Below are 19,809 nucleotides of genomic sequence, written 5' to 3'. Positions count from 1 at the left end.
GCTACAACACAGACACCAGCAAACATCAGGAACACTCAGACACGAGTACTGATGGGCCTATTTGGCACTGAACAAGGTGGTGGAAACTGTTGAATTATATTGAGCCGGTAACTCAATAACAGGACTGCAGATGAGAATTGGCCATGTAGCTCCAATCTGGTACATTGTACGTGATCCGGGTGAAATAAACACGCTTACCCAGGATAGAGATGGCGTGGAGCCTGGCCTGTACAGCTTGTAGTCTCTTCTTGTGGTTGGAGAAGCCGTGGGCCAGTCTGATGTGCGTGAACAGCAGGGTCTGCTTGTCTTTAGGGATGTTGTACATCACCGTCAGAGACTCCATGATCTCACTGGGACTCTCAGAGATCTGGAAACACCACAGGGAGGTTGGGTGAGCAGGACAAGATAGAAAATCAAAAATCCAAATTTTTGCTGGGGTAATAGGTCAGTTTCAATGATATGAATGTACAATAAATCTCAGAAAAGCAGGAATTCATAATCAGGAATAAACACATTCCTGATGGACTTAGTCCCAAAACAATTAAAAGGGTACAATAGACTAGTCCTCGCAATCTTTGGTTAAATTCATTAAATGCTCTGAGAAAATAGACAATATTTGTCCCTTACCTTGTCGAGCTGTTCGATGTGAATGTAGTGTAGTGTGTTACTACTGGTCTGTTGCCGGGAGAGAAAGTTCACAAATGGTCAATCAATCCACTCATAACAAGACATAGCCTAACAAGACCAGGGACACACATTAGTTGCACACTAATATTTTTTTTCTGGTTAGGAAAGGTGTCCGTCTTTACCTTCCTCTCCACTTTGACCTCGAGGCCAGGTTCAGCATAGAACTCAAAGTGCAGTGTGGTGGCACTGGGAGGGTACTTCTGCTCAGAGTGATGCCAAGAGAGAGGAGAGGGGTGAGGTTGGGGGTAGGGATTACAAGTCAAAGAAAAATGTAATCACTACAAAGCAAATTAGCCAATTGTGTGGAGACAGCAAGCTTTTATAGATTGTGACAATGACAAAGTGTGACGCTCACCGTCATAGCCAGGTCCCTGCAGCACTCTGCCAGACCGAAGCCATTCTCTTTTCCTCCCCAGCTCTACACAGGGAACATCACAGACATCAGAACAGCAACTCATACAACTTTATAGTCTACATATCAAGGCAGGGCACATACATTGGTAGTTGGTTTTTAAATAGAACATAGGCTATGGCTGGCAACAGTAAAACTGAACGCAAACTAGAAAAGGCTAAGGCACTCCTTCAATCCAATTTAAAAAGCATTTAAAACACACATTGACAATGGCCTACCCACAACACCCATAGAGTACCATCAGCCCGTCGGGCTAAAAGAGATCCTAATAAACATGTTTGTTTAATTCTGACACCCGTACCTCAGCCAGATGTTGTAGGCGTGCCAGCAGAGGGGTCCTCTTGTCAGAGCCCAGTCTGGTGATGTAGTTGGAGCGTTTACTGAACACGTAGAGGAGGTTCAGCACAGACAGAACAACCTGCATGTCACATGATGCTAACAGGGTGGTCAAGTGCTGAGAGGGAGAGCGAGATCAAAAGCGAAAGAAAGAGCAAAAAAGAGCAAGGGGGGCAAGCGAGCGAGGGGGGGAGAAACAGAGAGTTAATAAGGTGAGAGGCTGATTGGCTCATTCCATCGTGGTTTGTGACAGGTGCATCACCCAGAGAGGATAATTTATTCACTTAACCTTTATTTACTGAGGATAAGTTATTGCAATGAGTCTTCTATATAATTTTCCAAAGGCACTAAAAGCAACATCTAGAGTAGACCCTCAAGCAAAAAAAAAAAAATGTCACTCTTAGGCAGGGGGATCCCAACAGAGCTAGGCAGGGAGGTCTACTTTACCCATTCAGTGGTAGGGGAAACAGTGCGTAGTCAAGGGAGGTAGCCCTAAACTATCTGAACTTGTCAAATAAGAAGTTGTCTACAGTTTACATTTCAGCATGCCCTACTGAACATGACCCTGGTCGTGTTAACTGGAGAGTGGTCCTACCTCTATGGAGCTGTAGAGGTGCCTGGAGAAGCTGTACTCAATGAGCAGGGCTGTGAAGTTGAGCACGGCCAGCAGTAAAGCTTTGAGCTGCCCGTTGTCCGGCCGGTCACAGACCAGCAACCACGACATGTTCTCCACCGTCTGGCCCGCATCACACAGGATCCCATCAAAACGGTCCAGCAGGTCAACCCAATGGTAAAGCTCACACTGAAGGGTTGGGAAGACAAGAGAGGCCGTTAAGGACTTTGGGGGTCACTTTAGATAGAGGCCACGTTCTGCTGATAGAGCGTTAAACACCAAGGCCACGTTCCGCAGACAAATGTTGTGGAACGCTGCTGATAGAATTGTTATGAATATAGTGGACATGATTCCTTATTTTACATTAGAGGAAATGTTGTACTACATCATATATTCACATTGGAAAATCACAATATTGTGCCCTGCTGTGCGCAGCCCAGGTGAATAATAGGTCCCTGGTGACCCCAAAATCTGGGAAATGTCGGTTAACCTTTTTGGGATACGGGGCAGCATTTTCACTTTTGGATGAATAGCTTGCAGTGAACTGCCTCCTACTCTGTCCCAGATGCTAATATATGCATATTATTATTAGTATTGGATCGAAAACACTCAAGTTTATAAAACTGTTTGAATGATGTCTGTGAGTATAACATAACTCATATGGCAGGCAAAAACCTGAGAGAAATCCAACCAGGAAGTGGGACATCTAAGGTTTGTAATTTTTCAAAGCTTGGCCTACCGAATACACAGATATGAGATATGGATAAAGTTGCACTTCCTACGGCTTCCACTAGATGTCAACCGTCTTTAGAAACTTGAATGAGGATTCTACTATAAAGGATGGGCTCATGAGACCTCTGAGTCAGTGGTCTGGCAGAGTGCCTTGGTCTCATGACGCGCGCTCCCGACAGAGTTACCTCTCGTTCCAGTGCTTTTCTGAAGACAAAGGAATTCTCCGGTTGGAATATTATTGACGTTTTATGTTAAAAACATCCTAAAGATTGATTTCATACATTGTTTGACATGTTTCTAAAGGAATGTAACGGAACTTTTCGAGTTTTTGTCTGGATGAAGTGCCTGCGCCTCATGAAGATGGATTACTGGGCTGAACACGCTAACAACAAGTGGCTATTTGGACATCAATGACGGACTTCATGGAACAAATCAGTCATTTATTGTCGACCTGGGATTCCTGGGAGTGCCTTCTGATGAAGATCATCAAAGATAAGTGAATATTTATGGTGTTGTTTCTAACTTTGTTGACTCCAAAATGGCGGATATTCCTCTGGTTGTTTTGGGTTCTAAGTGCCATTCTCAGATTATGCTTTTTCCGTAAAAATAAATAAATAAATTAATGACACAGCGGTTGCATTAAGGAGAAGTCTCTTTAATTCTGTGAATAACAGTTGTATATTTAATCAATTTTTATTATGAGTATTTCTGCAAAATCACTGAATGTTTTGGAACCAAAACATTACTGCACGTAAGGCGCCAATGTAAACTGAGATTTTTGGATATAAATATCCACATTATGGAACAAAACATACATGTATTGTGTAACATGATGTCCTATGAGTTTCATCTGATGAAGATCATCAAAGGTTATCTTTGGCTGGAAAAATGGCTGTGTTTTCGACTTGGCTATGACCTAACATAATCATATGTGGTGCTTCCGCTGTAAAGCATTTTTTATTTTATTTATTTATTTATTTTATTTTTTTAATTTTTTTAAAATCGGACACGATGGGTAGATTAACAAGATATTTATCTTTGCCTCTATGATAATGTCATCTAATACAAAGATAATGAACGTCACCCAGAGGACATTAAATAATTGACTAAGTTTCTCTTCCTCCCACAGATATTTCCCTCCTGCTCACCTTGCCAATATTCCAGGTCTTGATGTGCTGCAGCTCCAGCAGTAGTTGCTCGTCGCTGCATCCCTTGAGCTTCTCTATGAGCGTCCTGCAGTCCGCAGGCTGTGAGAAAGGGAGAGAGAAGGTTGGAGGGTGGTAGAGAGAGTGCGCGAGAGAGGGGGGATTAGAGAGTGGTGTAGGGAGGGGGCGGATAGTGGAGGGAAGATTGGAGGGTGGTGGGGGAGAGAGAGCGAAAAAGGCGAGAAGGCTGTTCAGGACATGTACAGTGGGGGGGTCAAAGAGGAATTACAGACAGTCAGAGCCAACATTATTACGCATACTCACAGCTTCTGTTGGGGTTTTCTTTAACTTGCTTCTGTCGACCTTCATTGTCGCTAGTTTCTATCTGATGCTCCTGTTGGGAACAGTAGGATAGATTAGCATGCAGCCTGTAAGGAAACAATGAATGTGTATGTATGGAATCTGCTGCTTGCTACTACATGTCGCACAGTTAGGCTACATCAAGTACAGTAACAAAATTAGCAGGGACATAGTTTGCATGCTGGATTTTAGACTGAAATGGAACTTGTGAATTATATTCAAATATATGCAATGTGTGTTCAAGAGAAATGTAAAAGTCACACTTACAGTAAGTAATTTGGCAATACCCACTTAACATCATGTTTCATTCACAATTCCTGAAATTAGAAAATAGTCATTAACATTACGTAAACATGAATAGTGAGAATAGTTTCAAACACTTGTCAAAATGTGTTAGTTATGGTTAGACAATAAGAAATCATTCCTCCGATGAAAAAGGGTCTCTCGTCCAACACAATTCAAAAAAAGAATAGCCACAGAGGGACTAACTAGACAAAATCAATTTGCTCAGTGGTGCAGACTGCAATCAGGTAGCCTATACCCAATTAGGTAACAGTCCGAATACAGCTTTGACAAAGAAAGCTAAATGTGGGTTCAAACGTATAGGCCAAAAAGGTGAGGTGACAGTTACCCAAGCAGATCCAATCAATAGATTGAGGAAAATTGTATATGTCCAATACTTCACTGAGCAACATATCAAACAGGAGTCATTTTCACACTCTCTCTAAGGGTGTTTGTTGGTCCCTTTCAGCAAATTTCTGTTAACTCAGTAAGGTTCGCTTACATTTTTTGTGCAGTGTGAACACTCCAAAAGGAACGCCGACCCCTCAAAAGAGCACCAGGAGCGAACCTAGACCATCTCGAGAGGTGGTCATAGTTCGGTTCGCTTGAAGTCTAGGGTCCGGTTCCCTTTTTAGGGCAAATGTGAAGACAAAGCTCCCCAGGTTTGCTTGTTATTATTCCCAGACCACATACTAGACTACTGCAACACTATTTCCCTTACCATATCCCCTCATATTTGTGCCACAAGAGAGAAGATGAGATGCAGGTTTGCAGAAGAAAACAACTTTTGGGATATTGATTAGCTATTGTCATGCATGCACAAACATTTCTAAACGTGTAGAGTTCTTGGTTCAGATTTCATTTAAATACGTGAGCTATAGGCTAAGAGCTTCATAAGCCTTTTTATTCCATTGTGGGGTTTGAATGGTGTGAGAAGAAAACATATTTGGTGTGAATAATAAACATAAGGTACAAAATCAATACTAGCTCTTAAAAGGGGCTGTAGCCTAAATTGGGTGTACAATTTTCAATTACAGCATTATTTAATCTGAAGTTACTCTGCCATTTATTATTTTACATGTTAATATTATCTTCTGATTACAATGTCGTCTCATTCTTTAAATGCAATCTATTCGTTTCCAAAATGTAAGTAGGTACATCTAGTTGTCCGATAACACGTTCTGATGGAATGGCTTGTCCTGCACTTTCTAAAAATGCAATCTGGGTTGAGTTTATCTTGGAAAAAGATCTTGGTTCCTTTCAAAACTTAGCAATGTGAATGCAAAGGACTTGGACCACAAAATAGGTGAAGTGTACTGGCAAAAGAGTTGAGACCCATTCAAAGACAAGGGCTGTGTGAATACAAATAATTTTGTTATTTTTTTAACCTCCAGAGTTCACCTTGAGGACTGAGATTGATTATTTTAAAAGAGGACTGTGTGAAAACGCGAGTGAAGCGAACCAAACCGTTTAGGGTGTTATCAGAGCACAACAAACCCCAGACAATCAGAAAGACTATGGCTGTCTGCTACTGTGCAATTGAATGGATTTCAGGGGCCTTATTCAGCTGGTTCAAAACATTTGAAAACTTTACTGATAATGCTGTTACATTCTTTTGATGAACAAGAGTGTATTAGCTATTTTAATTTACATTACAATATAACTACATAGCTGAAAGATTCCAACACAGAACGAGTCAAAAATATGTTCCAGTTTAATGTACTAAACCTGTCAGGGAAAGTGTTTCAAAAGCATGAAAATGTTTGCATTGAAATGGTAGCTAATGAATGTCCACCATGCTAAGGGTCAGACTCAACGTAACAAAATTAGCTAGCAATCTAGAATCTAGCCGAACATCAGACAAACATGATTGCTATTCCAAACAAAATTGACGATAGCAAATAAACATACAAAGTAAAACAGTGGAATCAACCGAATGCTAGTGAGGCAACTGTTAGCTAGCTAACGTTACTGCGGTAAGGAAATAACATAACGTTAACTACTTGGTGTATAGTAACGTTAGCAATTTAGTTAGCTGACGTTTGTTGACTAGCTAAAAAACCGGGAGTTCCCTAGCTAACGCGGCTAATGAGAAGAACACACAATTTCGCTGACAAGTTAGGTACTTAGCTAAACTTTAGTCCTACATATGTATTTCATACCTCATCGAAAGAAAACAAGTAAATTCTCGGTAAACCAAAATGTCCGGTTGGGAGGTTCGCTAGCAGCTAGTTAGCCACTTGGCCCAAGCACCTAATTTTAGCCAGCTAACTGTCCGACAGGGATAACTGGCTAACGTTAGCTAGCTAGTTCAACCAATATAGCTTTTTATGATGTCAAAACAAAACAGTCAATGATTAGAGGCAATATAAAACAACAATAGACGTATCTTACGAAGTGCGTGGTAAACTTACAAACTAAAATAGCTATACGTTGGCTAGCCTGGTAAAGACAAGAGATTCAACCACCACTACCGCGAGTATTTTCCCCATTCCTCAAACGGTTGAACACGCTGTTGTCAAATCTAGTGCCCAGCTGCAGGCCTCACCAGAAGCCCTTACTCTCCTCCCCTGCATCCTTACCAATTCGCAAATGTACACATTCCGTAAACACAACACGCTAGCTGGCAACAGTCAGACCCGACCAGCCGCGAAGTAATCTGTTTTATTCAAAGATTAATGCGAGCATTATAGTCGACTATACCTCGTCCAATATGCGTGAGGCGTATAAAAAGATGCTCGCACTTTACCGCACACGCGCTGGCTAGCCTCTTGGTTAGCTAGCCGAAACGTATATCTCGCTGAATCATTCCCCCATACGGGCCTAACGTGACAGAGCGAGTTCGTGGTGTATTTCAGAGTTTTCGTTGGGCAAATTTACGTAGCTACCTGTGATAGAAGAGGGGCGTTCATTTCTCCCTCCCGCTGAAATATGTTCATATTTCTGTGTAAAAGTCGGCTGTATTTTGATTAAATTGTATCGTCACTACAGAAACTGTCAGTATTCGAAACCTGTGTGTAACTCAGTATAAATATGTCATGGGGTGGAGATTATTATTTTTAATAGATCCATTTAGATTTTCCAGAGGAAGTTACTGTCATGCACCTTTTATCTAGCTCCTATCAGCAAGTGGAAGATCTCAACAACAAAAATGTCCAATTATTATCAAGTCACCATTCGTTCATCCTATCATACATCCACCCTTTAACTACTAGTACTAGGGTAATGTTAGCTTCTGAATAAGCTGAAGCTACAAAACATCAGCAGGTGAGCAAACTTACTTTTGGCATTTTGACAGGAAATACCATCTGTATGTATACATCTACAATTTAGTAACATTTATTAGATTAATACAATGAACTATTTTTTCTCTCTTCTATTTACCTATGCAATCACATCATTAGAACCCATCTCAGAAACCCTGCAGCAAAAAGGATAACCACATTATTTGACGGGAGGATTTCAGAAGACAAACGTTGGTCTCTAGAACAGTGTTCCAAATAGACATCAATCAGACAACATTGCTTTTCAATGTCTTTCTGACACCCAAACCAAAAGGCTTTTAGTTACAATCCATAGTCAAATGAAACATGTAAGAATATGAATGCTCTCAAGGGACACATTCTTAGTGTTAAATAAATATGATAATAATACAATTATAACAATCGTCAGAGTTTAATAATAATTGTAAATGGTAGTAGTTCACAATACTACTACTAATTTGTAAATACCAGAAACTGCTTCGGTTCACTAGCTCCATTTCCTCCTCCTCAGCATAGTTTTGTGTGGTCTCCTAAAACAATCTGAAAGCATAAAAACAAGCACATCTAAAATGGAGGATTGGACAGCTGGGGTCCTGGGGGGGACATTCCAAACCTATAGATGAACAAAAAAGAACTAAGATTGAATGGTAGGCCTATTGATTCAATGAGGATGAATGGTATGAGATTACATTCATAGGTTGCAAATGGAATATTGGGCAGATTGTGAAATTGGATTAATATAAATCTAAAGTCTCATGAGAAAAAAAACTGGGCATATTAATAAAACATGGACAATTCAAAATGATACTGATTAGTAACACAATGTCAACAATACATAATTTTACTTCACAATGAGAAGATTTGGCCTAAATCAATGAACTCCTCGTAATAAATTCGCGTGGGCTCGCTGTTCCGCTCATGAAACAAACGACCTCTCGCGCACAGTCAAAGGACCTGCCAATCAAAGTACCGGCAAGTCATGTCCAGAACTAGCAGCTGGTCTCTTTTCACATGGGTGTGTGTTTCTTGGTAAACTTTCATCCGCAATCTCGACGAGCTCAATGTCATTTTCAAAGCAAAGGGAATCTGCCTCTTTGCAAATGCCTTTACCCCAAACAGCAGAAAATTCAGGAAACATGTAGCTAGCTTTTCACAGAACGCAAGCTGCAGGGTGTGTGTATGTGTGCCGGTATGCGTTTCGCGCGTGCACAGCGCACCACAATGCTCTTTCAGTCCGTGGTTAAATTAAAAATGGCGGTTCACACAGCAGAATGTCCGTACTTTATCCTAAAACGACGCGCAATTCAGACCCCTGCTTAGCACTATCAAATACATCAACACTATCACTAAACTCCTCATTTAAACAATTCATCATGCTTTTGCTCAATGTTAACGCAGATGTGCATAGAGTTGCTTACCGAGATGCGTGTACATTTCATTTCTCCATCTTGCACTAGCGTCCAGCGAGCTGGGTGGATTTGAATCTCGCGATAACGGTGCTTCCTATGTCAGCCTTCTGGCGAGTCACTCCCCGTGCCCGTCAAATGAAGCTGCTGGAAAATATTATTTTGATTTTTTTTGAATGGACATTTCAGTATGCAAACATTGAACGGGATCAAGCAAGCAGAGATAGAAACCCCTAATTTTCTTGTCTCTTCCTTCTTTCAATACAAACACTACAAAATTATCTATCTATGCATGTTCAGTGCATTCCACATACTACTGTATGTGGGAGATTACTCTGATGGTCATAGCTGATGTAGTATATCAAACTATTGAATAATCTTGAATAGCTCTTTGGAATAGAATATATACTTGAACAGTTACTTTATTGCCCATCTTGACTAACACACTTTGAGGCAGTCACAAAGCAGCACCTCTGGATGCAGAGCAGTTTAGGGATTAAGAGCCTTGCTCAAGGGCACAATGGCAGGGATGTGTACCTTGGGAGTGCTGATATAGGATCAGTTTTGCATTTTAGATAATGAATAAGATTATATAGACAGGGGGACCTAAATAAACAAGTTTTGTGAATATGAGCTCAGCCGCCCTCCGGTTGCTAGCTTGACACCTGTCTTTAGAAACAGTTTCTCAATAATCATGACATGAGTCAGACAATCATATTGAAACATACAAGACTGAGCTTATTCTTTAATTCAGCTTAACATGAAAATCCATTCAAGGCAAAGAATAAACACTAGACATTCAATTCAGTCCATGGAATACAAATGCTATTTAACTAACTGTGATTGAGATTTTTGTGATATTTTTCTACTGCTTGTGTAAATGTAAATATCACAATAATAATAATGAGCACAATAGATACAAAATTAAACCCTGAGAAATTGTGTGACCCACACTATAAAACATTGCAATATAAACATTGAGTAAATAGCAATGGCTAGTAAGAGATATACTTATAGTTATATCAAAACATGTATTATCATCTAATGACAAAGAATGAAAGATGGTACAGGCCTATCCTCTGAAAGTCCTTGGAAAAAATGCTAAAGAAAGGAAACAATTCTGACCCCTTCCCTTTTTCCACATTGTTACTTTACAGACTTATTCTAACATTGATGAGAAACATTTAATCAATCTACACACAATACCTCATAATGGCAAAGCGAAAACAGGTTTTTAGAACATTTTGCAATGTATTGAAAATAAATAACACAAATACCTTATTTGCATAAGTATTCAGACCCTTTGCCATGAGATTTGAAATTGAGCTCACATGCATCCTGTTTCCATTGATCATCCTTGAGATGTTTTGACAACACTGATAATGGCACCGGAGGGGATGGCTGCCATTTTTATGGGCTCCTAACCAACTGTGCTATTTTGTTTGTAAATTATTTTGTACATGTTGCTGTTACCATCTCTTATGACAGAAAAGAGCTTCTGAACAGCGATTACTCACCTCAAACTGGACAAAGATTTTTCTTTAATGAGTCTGATGAAGGACACACTGCTTTCGAGTCCAGGCCCAAATCCCCATCATTAGCACGAAGAAAGAATTCTTTGGCAGGTAGGTAAACCACCACTACCCTCCGTACTATTGGCCAACGTGCAATCATTGGAAAATAAACTGGACGATCTACGATAAAGACTATCCTACCAATGGGACATTAAAAACTAATATCTTGTGTTTCACAGAGTCGTTGCTGAATGACGACACATAATATAGAGCTGTCTGGGTTTTCCGTGCATTGGCAGAACAGAGCAGCTACGTCTGGTAAGACAAGGGGCGGGGGTTGTGTGTCTATTTGTCAATAACTGCTGGTGCGCGATGTCTAATATTAAAGAAGTCTCAAGGTATTGCTCGCCTGAGGTAGAATACCTCATAAGCTGTAGACCACACTATCTATTTACCACCACAATCCAATGCTGGCACTAAGACCGCATTCAACATGCTGTATAAGGCCATAAGCAAACAAGAAAATGCTCATCCAGAAGCGGAGCTCTTAGTGGCCAGGGACTTTAAGGCAGAGAAACTTAAATCCGTTTGAACTAATTTCTACCAGGATGTGCAATCGGAGTTGGGAAAAACTCTAAACCACCTTTACTCCACACACATCATCCTACACCGGCTCTAACACTCATCAGATGTGGCAGGGCTTGCAAACTATTACTGACTACAAAGGGAAACCCAGCCACGAGCTGCCCAGTGACACAACCCTACCAGACGAGCTAAATGCCTTTTATGGTCCCTTCGAGGCAAGCAACACTGAAGTATGCATGAGAGCACCAGCTGTTCCAGACAACTGTGTGATATCTCTCCAATATTCACAAAGCCGCGGGGCCAGACAGATTACAAGGGTAGTGTACTCAAAGCATACACGGACCAACTGGCAAGTGTCTTCACTAACATTTTCATCCTCTCCCTGACTGAGTCTGTAATATCTACATGTTTCAAACAGACCACCTTAGGTAACCTGCCTAAATGATTACCACCCCGTATTACTCACGTAGGTAACCTGAAGTGCCTTGAAAGGCTGGTTATGGCTTACATCAAGACCATCATGCCTGAGCCCTAGACACACTCCAATTTGTAAACCGCCCCAACAGATCCACAGATAACTCAACGCAATCTCAAATCGCACTCCACACTACCCTTTCCCAACCGGACAAAATGAACACCTACGTAAGAATGCTGTTCATTGACTACAGCTCAGCGTTCAACACCATAGTGCCCACAAAGCTTATCACTAAACTAAGGACCCTGGGATTTGGAAAAGGAGGGCCGAACAGGCCCCCATTAACATTGACGCGGCTGCAGTGGATCGAGTCGAGAGCTGTCCACATCACCAAAGAACTATCATGGTCCAAACACCAAGACAGTCATGAAGAGGGCACCACAACACATTTTTCCCTTCAGGAGACTGAAAATATTTGGCATATGGTCCCCAGATCCTCAAAGTTCAACAGCTGCACCATCAAGAGCATCCTGACCGGTTGCATCACCACCTGGTATGGTAACTGCTCGGAATCTGACCGTAAGGCGCTACAGAGGATAGCGTGCAAACTTCCTGCCATCCAGGACCGATATACCAGGTGGTGTCAGAGGATAGGCTAATTTTTTTGTCAAAGACTCCACTCAGGTCTCCCGAGTGGCGCAGTGGTCTAAGGCACTGCATCGCAGTGCTAGCTGTGCCACTAGAGATTCTGGGTTTGAGCCCAGGCTCTGTCGCAGCCGGCCGCGATCGGGAGGCCCATGGGGCGGCACACAATTGGCCCAGCGTCGTCCGGGTTAGGGAGCGTTTGGCCGGCAGGGATATCCTTGTCTCATCGCGCACTAGCGACTCCTGTGGCAGGCCGGGCACAGTGCACGCTGACCAGGTCGCCAGGTGTACGGTGTTTCCACTGACATTGGTGTGACTGGCTTCTGGGTTGGATGGGCATTGTGACAAGAAGCAGTGCAGCTTGGTTGGGTTGTGTTTCGGAGAACGCTTGGCTCTCGACCTTCGCCTCTCCCGAGTCCGTGTGGGAGTGAGACAAGACTGTAACTACTACCAATTGGATACCACAAAATTGGGGAGAAAAAAGGAGTGAAAAATACAAAAAACAAATAAAGTCACCAAAGTCATACTGTTCTCTCTGCTACCGCACAGCAAGCGGTACCGGAGAACCAAGTCTAGGTCTAAAAGGCTCCTTAAAAGCTTCTACCCCCAAGCCATAAGACTGCTGAACAATTAATCAATTAATCAAAATGGCCACCCATTCTATTTACATTGACCCCACCCTTATTTTACACTGCTGATACTTGCTGTTTATCTATGCAGTCACTTTACCTACATGTATAAATTACCCCAACTAACCTGTACCCCCGAATATTGACTCGATACCGGTATCCCCTGTATATAGCCTCATTATTGTTATGTAATTCTTGTTTTTATTATTTTTTACTTAAGTTTATTTAGTAAACATTTTCGTAACTGTATTTCTTGAACTGCAATGTTGGTTAAGGGCTTGTAAGGTCTACACATGTTGTATTCGTCGCATGTGACAAATAAAATTTGATTTGACAACTTGGAGTCCACCTGTGGTAATTTCAATAGATTGGACATGATTTGGAAAAGCACACACACCTTTCTATATAAGGCCCCACAGTCGACAGAGCATAAACCAAGCCATGAGGTTGAAGGAATTGTCCGTAGAGCTCAGAGACAGGATTGTGTCGAGGCACAGATCTGGGGAAGGGTTCCAAAACATTTCTGCAGCATTGAAGGTCCCCAAGAACATAGTGGCCTCCATCATTCGTAAATGGAAGAAGTTTGAAACAACCAAGACTCTTCCTAGAGCTGGCCGCCCGGCCAAACTGAGCAATCGGGGGGAGGGAGGTGACCAAGAACCTGATGGTCACTCTGACAGAGCTCCAGAGTTTCTCTGTGGAGATGGGCGAACCTTCCAGAAGGACAACCATCTCTGCAGCACTCCACTAATCAGGCCTTTATGGTAGAGTTGCAAGCCAAAAGCCACTCCTGCGTAAAAGGCACATGACAACCTGCTTTGAGTTTTCCAAAAGGCATCTAAAGACTCTCAGACCAGGACAAGATTCCCAGGTCTGATGAAACCAAGATTGAACTCTTTGGCCTGAATGCCAAGCATCACGCCTGGAGGAAACCTGGCACCATCCCTACGGTGAAGCATGGTGGTGGCAGCATCATGCTGTGGGAATGTTTTTCAGCGGCAGGGACTGGGAGACCAGTCAGGATTGAGGGAAAGATGAATGGAGCAAAGTAGAGAGATTCTTGATGAAAACCTACTCCAGAGTGCTCAGGGACTCAAACTGGGACCACGGTTCACCTTCCAACAGGACAACGACCCTAAGCACACAGCCAAGACAACGCTGGAATGGGACAAACCTCTGAATACCCTGGAGTGGCCCAGCTAGAGCCCGGACTTGAACCCGATCGTTCATCTCTGGAGAGATCTGAAAATAGCTGTGCAGCGACACTCCCCATCCTGACAGATCTTGAGGGGATCTGCAGAGAAAAATGGGAGAAACTCCCCAAATACAGCTATGTGAAGCTTGTAGCGTCATCCCCAAGAAGAGTCGAGGCTGTAATCCCTGCCAAAGGTGCTTCAACAAAGTACCGAGTTAAGAGTCTGAATATTTATGTAAATGTCTTTATTTTTGTTTGTACATTTGAAAGAAAATTATAAAAACAGTTTTTGCATTGTCATTATCGGGTATTGTGTGTAGATTGATGAGGGGGGAAAAATGGTCAATTTTAGAATAAGGCTGTAATGTAACAAAATGTGGAAAAAGTCAAGGGGTCTGAATACTTTCCGAACACACTGTATGTCCAAAATAGATGGGGGTGGGGTCTAAGCTAACATATGTAATTGTTTTAAGATGGTGAAAACATGGACCATTTATTTGTTGGCACAACTACCTCCATACTTCTTTGTTTGTATGGGTTGCCTTCAGACGAGTCCCGTGACACCTGTGGGGGTCAGAGAGCAAAACGGAGAACACCATCGTGAGTCTCATCTTTCCATAGAGTGGTCATATCAGTTTGTAACACTACTAACATTTGTGAGAAGAATCGTTTTCAGGATGTCTCGTAGTCTGACAAACACCTCTGGAGCTCGGCCACCTTCCACCGCAGATGCGGCAGGCTGACATATCTCTAGCTTAAACTGATGGATTTTTATTGGGATTTAAACAAAAATTGTTACTTAGATTGACGCATAGGTGCATCAATAGACTTAAGGATTTTAATACAATGCAAAATGTTCCTTGTTATATCAATATGATAATAGCAGTCAGAACCATCTTGAGAACATACAGGTTGTTACCCCTGCTCATATGTTGCTGATGCATGCCAGATCATACATAAAATACCTATCCAGGTGTTGTATCAGCTAACCACGTTACAGCAATCTGGTGCCTAACGGCACAGTCGATGACATGGCACGCAACCATTGGCTGACGCATGCAAAGTCTGAGCAGGGGAACACGACCCCAGTGTTGCCATAGTGTCAACAATGATGCGCATTTCACAATCTGTTCAGTTATGAAACTGTAATGGTGTAATAAATCAGATGAGTTCAAATACTCTTTGTAATCTTTCAAATACGTTGAGCATTTGCTTTAGCCTGCCTGGACTCCCAAGTTTGGTGGGTAGGGTTTGCACTATTTAGACTTTTTCTATTGGTTCCATTGCAACAGGCAAGCACAGCTAAGTTATTTCAAATATTATTTGAACCCAGATCTGGTGTATAAGGTCTACCACAGAGAGATTAGTAAGAATATAACAGTACTGTAACAGAAAAATGTAACAGTACTGGCCCGCTAAAATAAATAGTTGCACTATTTGGCCCCGTACACACTCAAATTGTACAACTGATGTAGAACACATTTGACACAAGTTGTGTAATGTTTTTCTGCACAATAATTATTATTACGGAAGCGATGTGGAGACACCACACTCTGCTGCAACCTTGGCGTTAAATGATGTGGTAAAGGCTATGGATAGGAGGAAGCACTGTGCTGCCCTGTTTAATGACCCATCGAAGGCTTTAGATTGTATTGAAGCCTTTGGATGCAGTTTATCATAGTGCACTACACTTTAATATGGGCAATGGGTTGAGTAAACATCACTGCATTCTGTATCTGAAAGTAGGCTGACACTCTTAAATGTCTTGTAGATTGATGCATTGCACTCTTTTTGTTTATAAAGCCCTCCTGTATAAACTCTGGCCGTACCTTACTTTTATTGTTAACTTACAAGATACCAGACCCGGTCTCCCTTTGATCTCCACTGAGTTAGGTAGATCTGCTTTTAGTTTTTTTTTGTTGCACCTTAAGTGTAGAATGATCTCCAATGCACTTTTAAAATTGGAGGAATTGGTGCCTCCTTGGGCATTTCAGAAGGATGGCTGATAGAGGATCTTACTACTACAGAATGTGTATATTGATATGTATTGTGCTAAACAGGGCTCACCTGGAAAAGAGACCTTGGTCTCAGCATTAAATCCTTGTCAAAATAAAGGTGAAATAAATAAAACAATGGTTGTGTAAGGACAAACAGTTGTATCACAAAATTATCAGTTGTATTATCAAATGTGTTTGTACATCAGTTGTACAAGCTGAGTGTGTAAGGAGCCTTTATGGTACTGGTGAACAACTGCTGAGCACACATGAAATTGTTACATGCCACCTAAGAACACTCATGACGTCATCGCTCACAAAAAGGAACTAACAAATGAGCCACGCACAAGCACTAATGCGAAACAAGTGGGGTTTTAAGAGGGGTTTTCAAAGATACTCATGGGCTGTCCATTGAAAGTTGACTAGCAACATGAAACTGGGTCCTAAAAGACACCCACCATGAGTGCCCACTGAATTCGCCCCATAAAAGGGAAACCAAAATAAAAGCCCACACCACTTTAAAATATGGAGTTAACCAAAGATAAAAGGCTTTGAATTCACAAACTTAAAGAGTAAGACAAACAGTCCAGCAATTTTAACATCTCTCCTGCCAACTAGAGCGTTGGCTCTGCCAGCACAGATGAAACTAACAACTGATTTACAGGTGCAACACATCCTGACCAACAAGGATGATTCCAATAAGCTGTGCCACACCCATACAGAACCAACCTAAAAAGCCTGTAACACCTTCCCCCTTTAGTCAACAATTATATTCCATGTACTTGTTGGAGAAGTTTGCTCACAACCAACAAAAAGCTCTAATTTCACAATTGAAATGCATCACTTTCTCCAACATAAACACTACAACAATCATAAATCATCATCAAAACGGCCATTCATTAAAATAAAATAAAAATAAAAAACGTGCACCAGAACACAAAACAAAAACGGACTGCGCACCTTTTAAAGACAAATCAGAAAACAAGTTGTCCTTACCATGGACATGTCTGATTTCAAGGGGAAACTCCTGCAATATCCGTAGTAACTTTCCTTTGGCTTTTCTTCAGTGAAATAACCTCAGGGAAACAAGTCGCAGCACACATGGTTACGAAAAATTGGTTACCACTCGTTGTTTTGGGCAAATAACCAATAAACCTGCTGAAAGGTTAGTCAAAACCAGAGGTGCAAAGGTGAACTGGCACTGTTCGGTTTACCCATCACCTGGCAAATGTGACAGGATTTACAGTAAACCACAATATCATGTTCCAGACCAGAAATTAACCAAGATACGGTCATTCGTCTTGTTAACCCCAAGAAGCCATCTCTTGTCGAAGCGTAACTAGAATGTGAGATCCACTGGGCCAATCGTCTTGCCCAGAAGTGGGGAACGCCACTTCCTCAGCAGAACACTATCTCTGTCAACGTAACCCACACAAACCTCATCCAACTCCTCCTCTGGATGCAAAAATATGAGGGAAGCATCTTTTCTCTGTTCAGCAACCAGCTGCTTCCTAGGCATCGAAGTGTCAACTGTTGGAACCCTCGTCTTTCAGCGGTCCTACAAACTCACTCACATTTTGGGTTTTCAAAGGAGCGGTCAACGCAAAAGGTGCTCCGAAATCAGGACCACACAAACCTCTCATAGATCGAACATGGTGGGATTGCTGTTATCCTGGGGCGGCAGGGTAGCCTAGTGGTTAGAGCGTTGGACTAGTAACCGGAAGGTTGCGAGTTCAAACCCCCGAGCTGACAAGGTACAAATCTGTCGTTCTGCCCCTGAACAGGCAGTTAACCCAGGCCGTCATTGAAAATAAGAATTTGTTCTTAACTGACTTGCCTGGTTAAATAAAGGTAAAATAAAATAAATAAAAAAAATCCTCCAACACTACACTTGCTCTCTGCAATATTCTTAGACATAACAAGTATAATAGCACACGCTGAGAACTCCAGGGTACTTTTCCGATAACTGGAAGGAGTGCTCCCACAAGAAGAAACGTATTTTTCTCTCCTATATTTGTTTCAATTTAGGACACAGAGAGAATATGTACTTTCTCTCGGCAGTAATGACAAACGGGTTGATATGAAGCTGCAGTTTTCTGCAGATCCTTGTCTGGGGAAAAAGCAAAACCTCGTAGTAGGAGGTGACTTGTCTGGATTACTATTTGTAATTATGTCTTTCATAATTTACGGAACTGTTGTCTGTATGCCTCTGGGAACAACTCTTAAACTCGAAGGATAGCAGTGTCATAATCTGAATTTCACGGCCATTTCAGGACGTTTGCAATCCTCCTAAACAGAGTAAAATATACATTCTACTCATTTTCAGTGAAAGGCGGTACAAGCCCGGAGTTTCCGAACGAGCTCAAACTCTGTTTAGGGTGCAAGGATGGCCCGAGTTGATTCAGAGTACTTCCAAGATCTATCCCTCTTTGGCGTGCTGCCAACTCCACTTCTTTTGATCGAATGGCATGATCACATTCCTGTTCTTGTCTGGCTGCAGGTTCTTCTTATTCCATTTTTTTTTAAAAACTGAATGTGCTGCTCAAACTGCCGTTGCGCCAATTTTGCCTTTCTTTCTACCTCTCGCAGTTTCACATCTATAAGATGTACTATACCGCCTTCAGGACCCTTTTCACCATGTTCCCTCTCCAGGAGGATTTTCTCCTCCACCAAAGCAGTATCGATGAATTCTGGCTACTGCTTCGGGAAATCGGCAGGTGCCACTTTGATGTCAATGTTTTGCAATGAGCAGATTCACCTTTGTACATTTATCCAGTATCTCCCAAGCCGGGTTCCACACAAATGTTCCCAATTCAGTCAAAATATGTTTTAACCTGTGAGTGTTTATGCAACTTTCCACTGCTTTGGAATGATTTAAGCGACTACAAAAAAACCTAGGACAAGATCCCGGACGAGCCCCCCCTTTTGTTACGTTCCCACTAAGACAAACTCATGTCGTCGCTCACTAACCATTAAATTAGCCAGACGGAAAAACACCAAAGCGAAACAGGTGGGGTTTTAGGAGATGTTCAGACACTCATGGGGGGTGTCCATTGAAAGTTAACTAGCAACAAGAAACAGGGTTCTGAAAAGGCACTCACCGCGAGTACACAAATTCACCCCAGAAAAGGCCAAATAAAAACCCACACCACCTTATAATACGGAGTTAAAAATAAGCGGCGCTAACCAAAGCGGAGAACACAAGAGTAAAGACTTAACTTAAAAAGACGACAAAACGTCGGTCAAACACTTCCAACATCTCTCCTGCCAACTAGAGCATTGGCTCTGCAGGTCTTCTATATTACCTGTGCCAGCACAGGTGAAACTAACGACTATTAACGGGGCAACAGGTGCCACACACCCTGACCAACAAGGATGACTCCAATTAGGGCGCGCCTCATCCACAGAATCAACCTTGATATCGAACGAGAGAAGAAACCCAAAACCTGCAATCTCCTCCAGGCCAATGCCTTTCACGTCTAACATATACACTGACACAAGACGAAATATTATTAATACTAAATGATAAATCAGGAACTTCATTATTCCATTATAACAATACATGACCAACTAAAAATTACATGATTATTACGGCA

At 41.9% G+C, this 19,809-nt stretch overlaps 1 protein-coding gene and 1 long non-coding RNA gene across 51 annotated transcripts in view; one reads left to right on the top strand and one right to left on the bottom strand.

Moving 5' to 3' along the window:
• Window positions 1-9,383, bottom strand: part of LOC110491946 (HECT, UBA and WWE domain containing E3 ubiquitin protein ligase 1) — a 79,427-nt gene extending 70,044 nt beyond the window's left edge. For all 50 annotated transcript variants that reach the window (XM_090202702.1, XM_090202743.1, XM_090202704.1 and 47 more), the window contains exons 1-11: window positions 9,249-9,383; window positions 8,299-8,370; window positions 4,553-4,602; window positions 4,250-4,319; window positions 3,929-4,027; window positions 2,031-2,237; window positions 1,401-1,553; window positions 1,043-1,105; window positions 810-887; window positions 628-675; window positions 199-367 (exon numbers count right to left, since the gene is read on the bottom strand). In XM_090202702.1, coding sequence (XP_090058828.1) covers window positions 199-367; window positions 628-675; window positions 810-887; window positions 1,043-1,105; window positions 1,401-1,553; window positions 2,031-2,237; window positions 3,929-4,027; window positions 4,250-4,294 — 862 coding nt within the window. In that variant the 5' untranslated portion in view covers window positions 4,295-4,319; window positions 4,553-4,602; window positions 8,299-8,370; window positions 9,249-9,383. The remainder of the gene's footprint in view (window positions 1-198; window positions 368-627; window positions 676-809; window positions 888-1,042; window positions 1,106-1,400; window positions 1,554-2,030; window positions 2,238-3,928; window positions 4,028-4,249; window positions 4,320-4,552; window positions 4,603-8,298; window positions 8,371-9,248) is intronic.
• The window catches only part of LOC149976898 (uncharacterized), a 175,736-nt gene that overhangs the window by 17,080 nt on the left and 138,847 nt on the right, over window positions 1-19,809 (top strand). The gene's annotated exons all lie outside the window — the stretch shown is intronic.

The sequence above is a fragment of the Oncorhynchus mykiss genome, chromosome 16, assembly GCF_057628025.1.
Source record: "Oncorhynchus mykiss isolate SJ-2025 chromosome 16, ASM5762802v1, whole genome shotgun sequence".
Taxonomy (NCBI): Eukaryota; Metazoa; Chordata; class Actinopteri; order Salmoniformes; family Salmonidae; genus Oncorhynchus; species Oncorhynchus mykiss.
The sequence above is the reverse complement of the archived record's forward strand: the minus strand, read 5'-3'. Positions and strand labels throughout refer to the sequence as shown.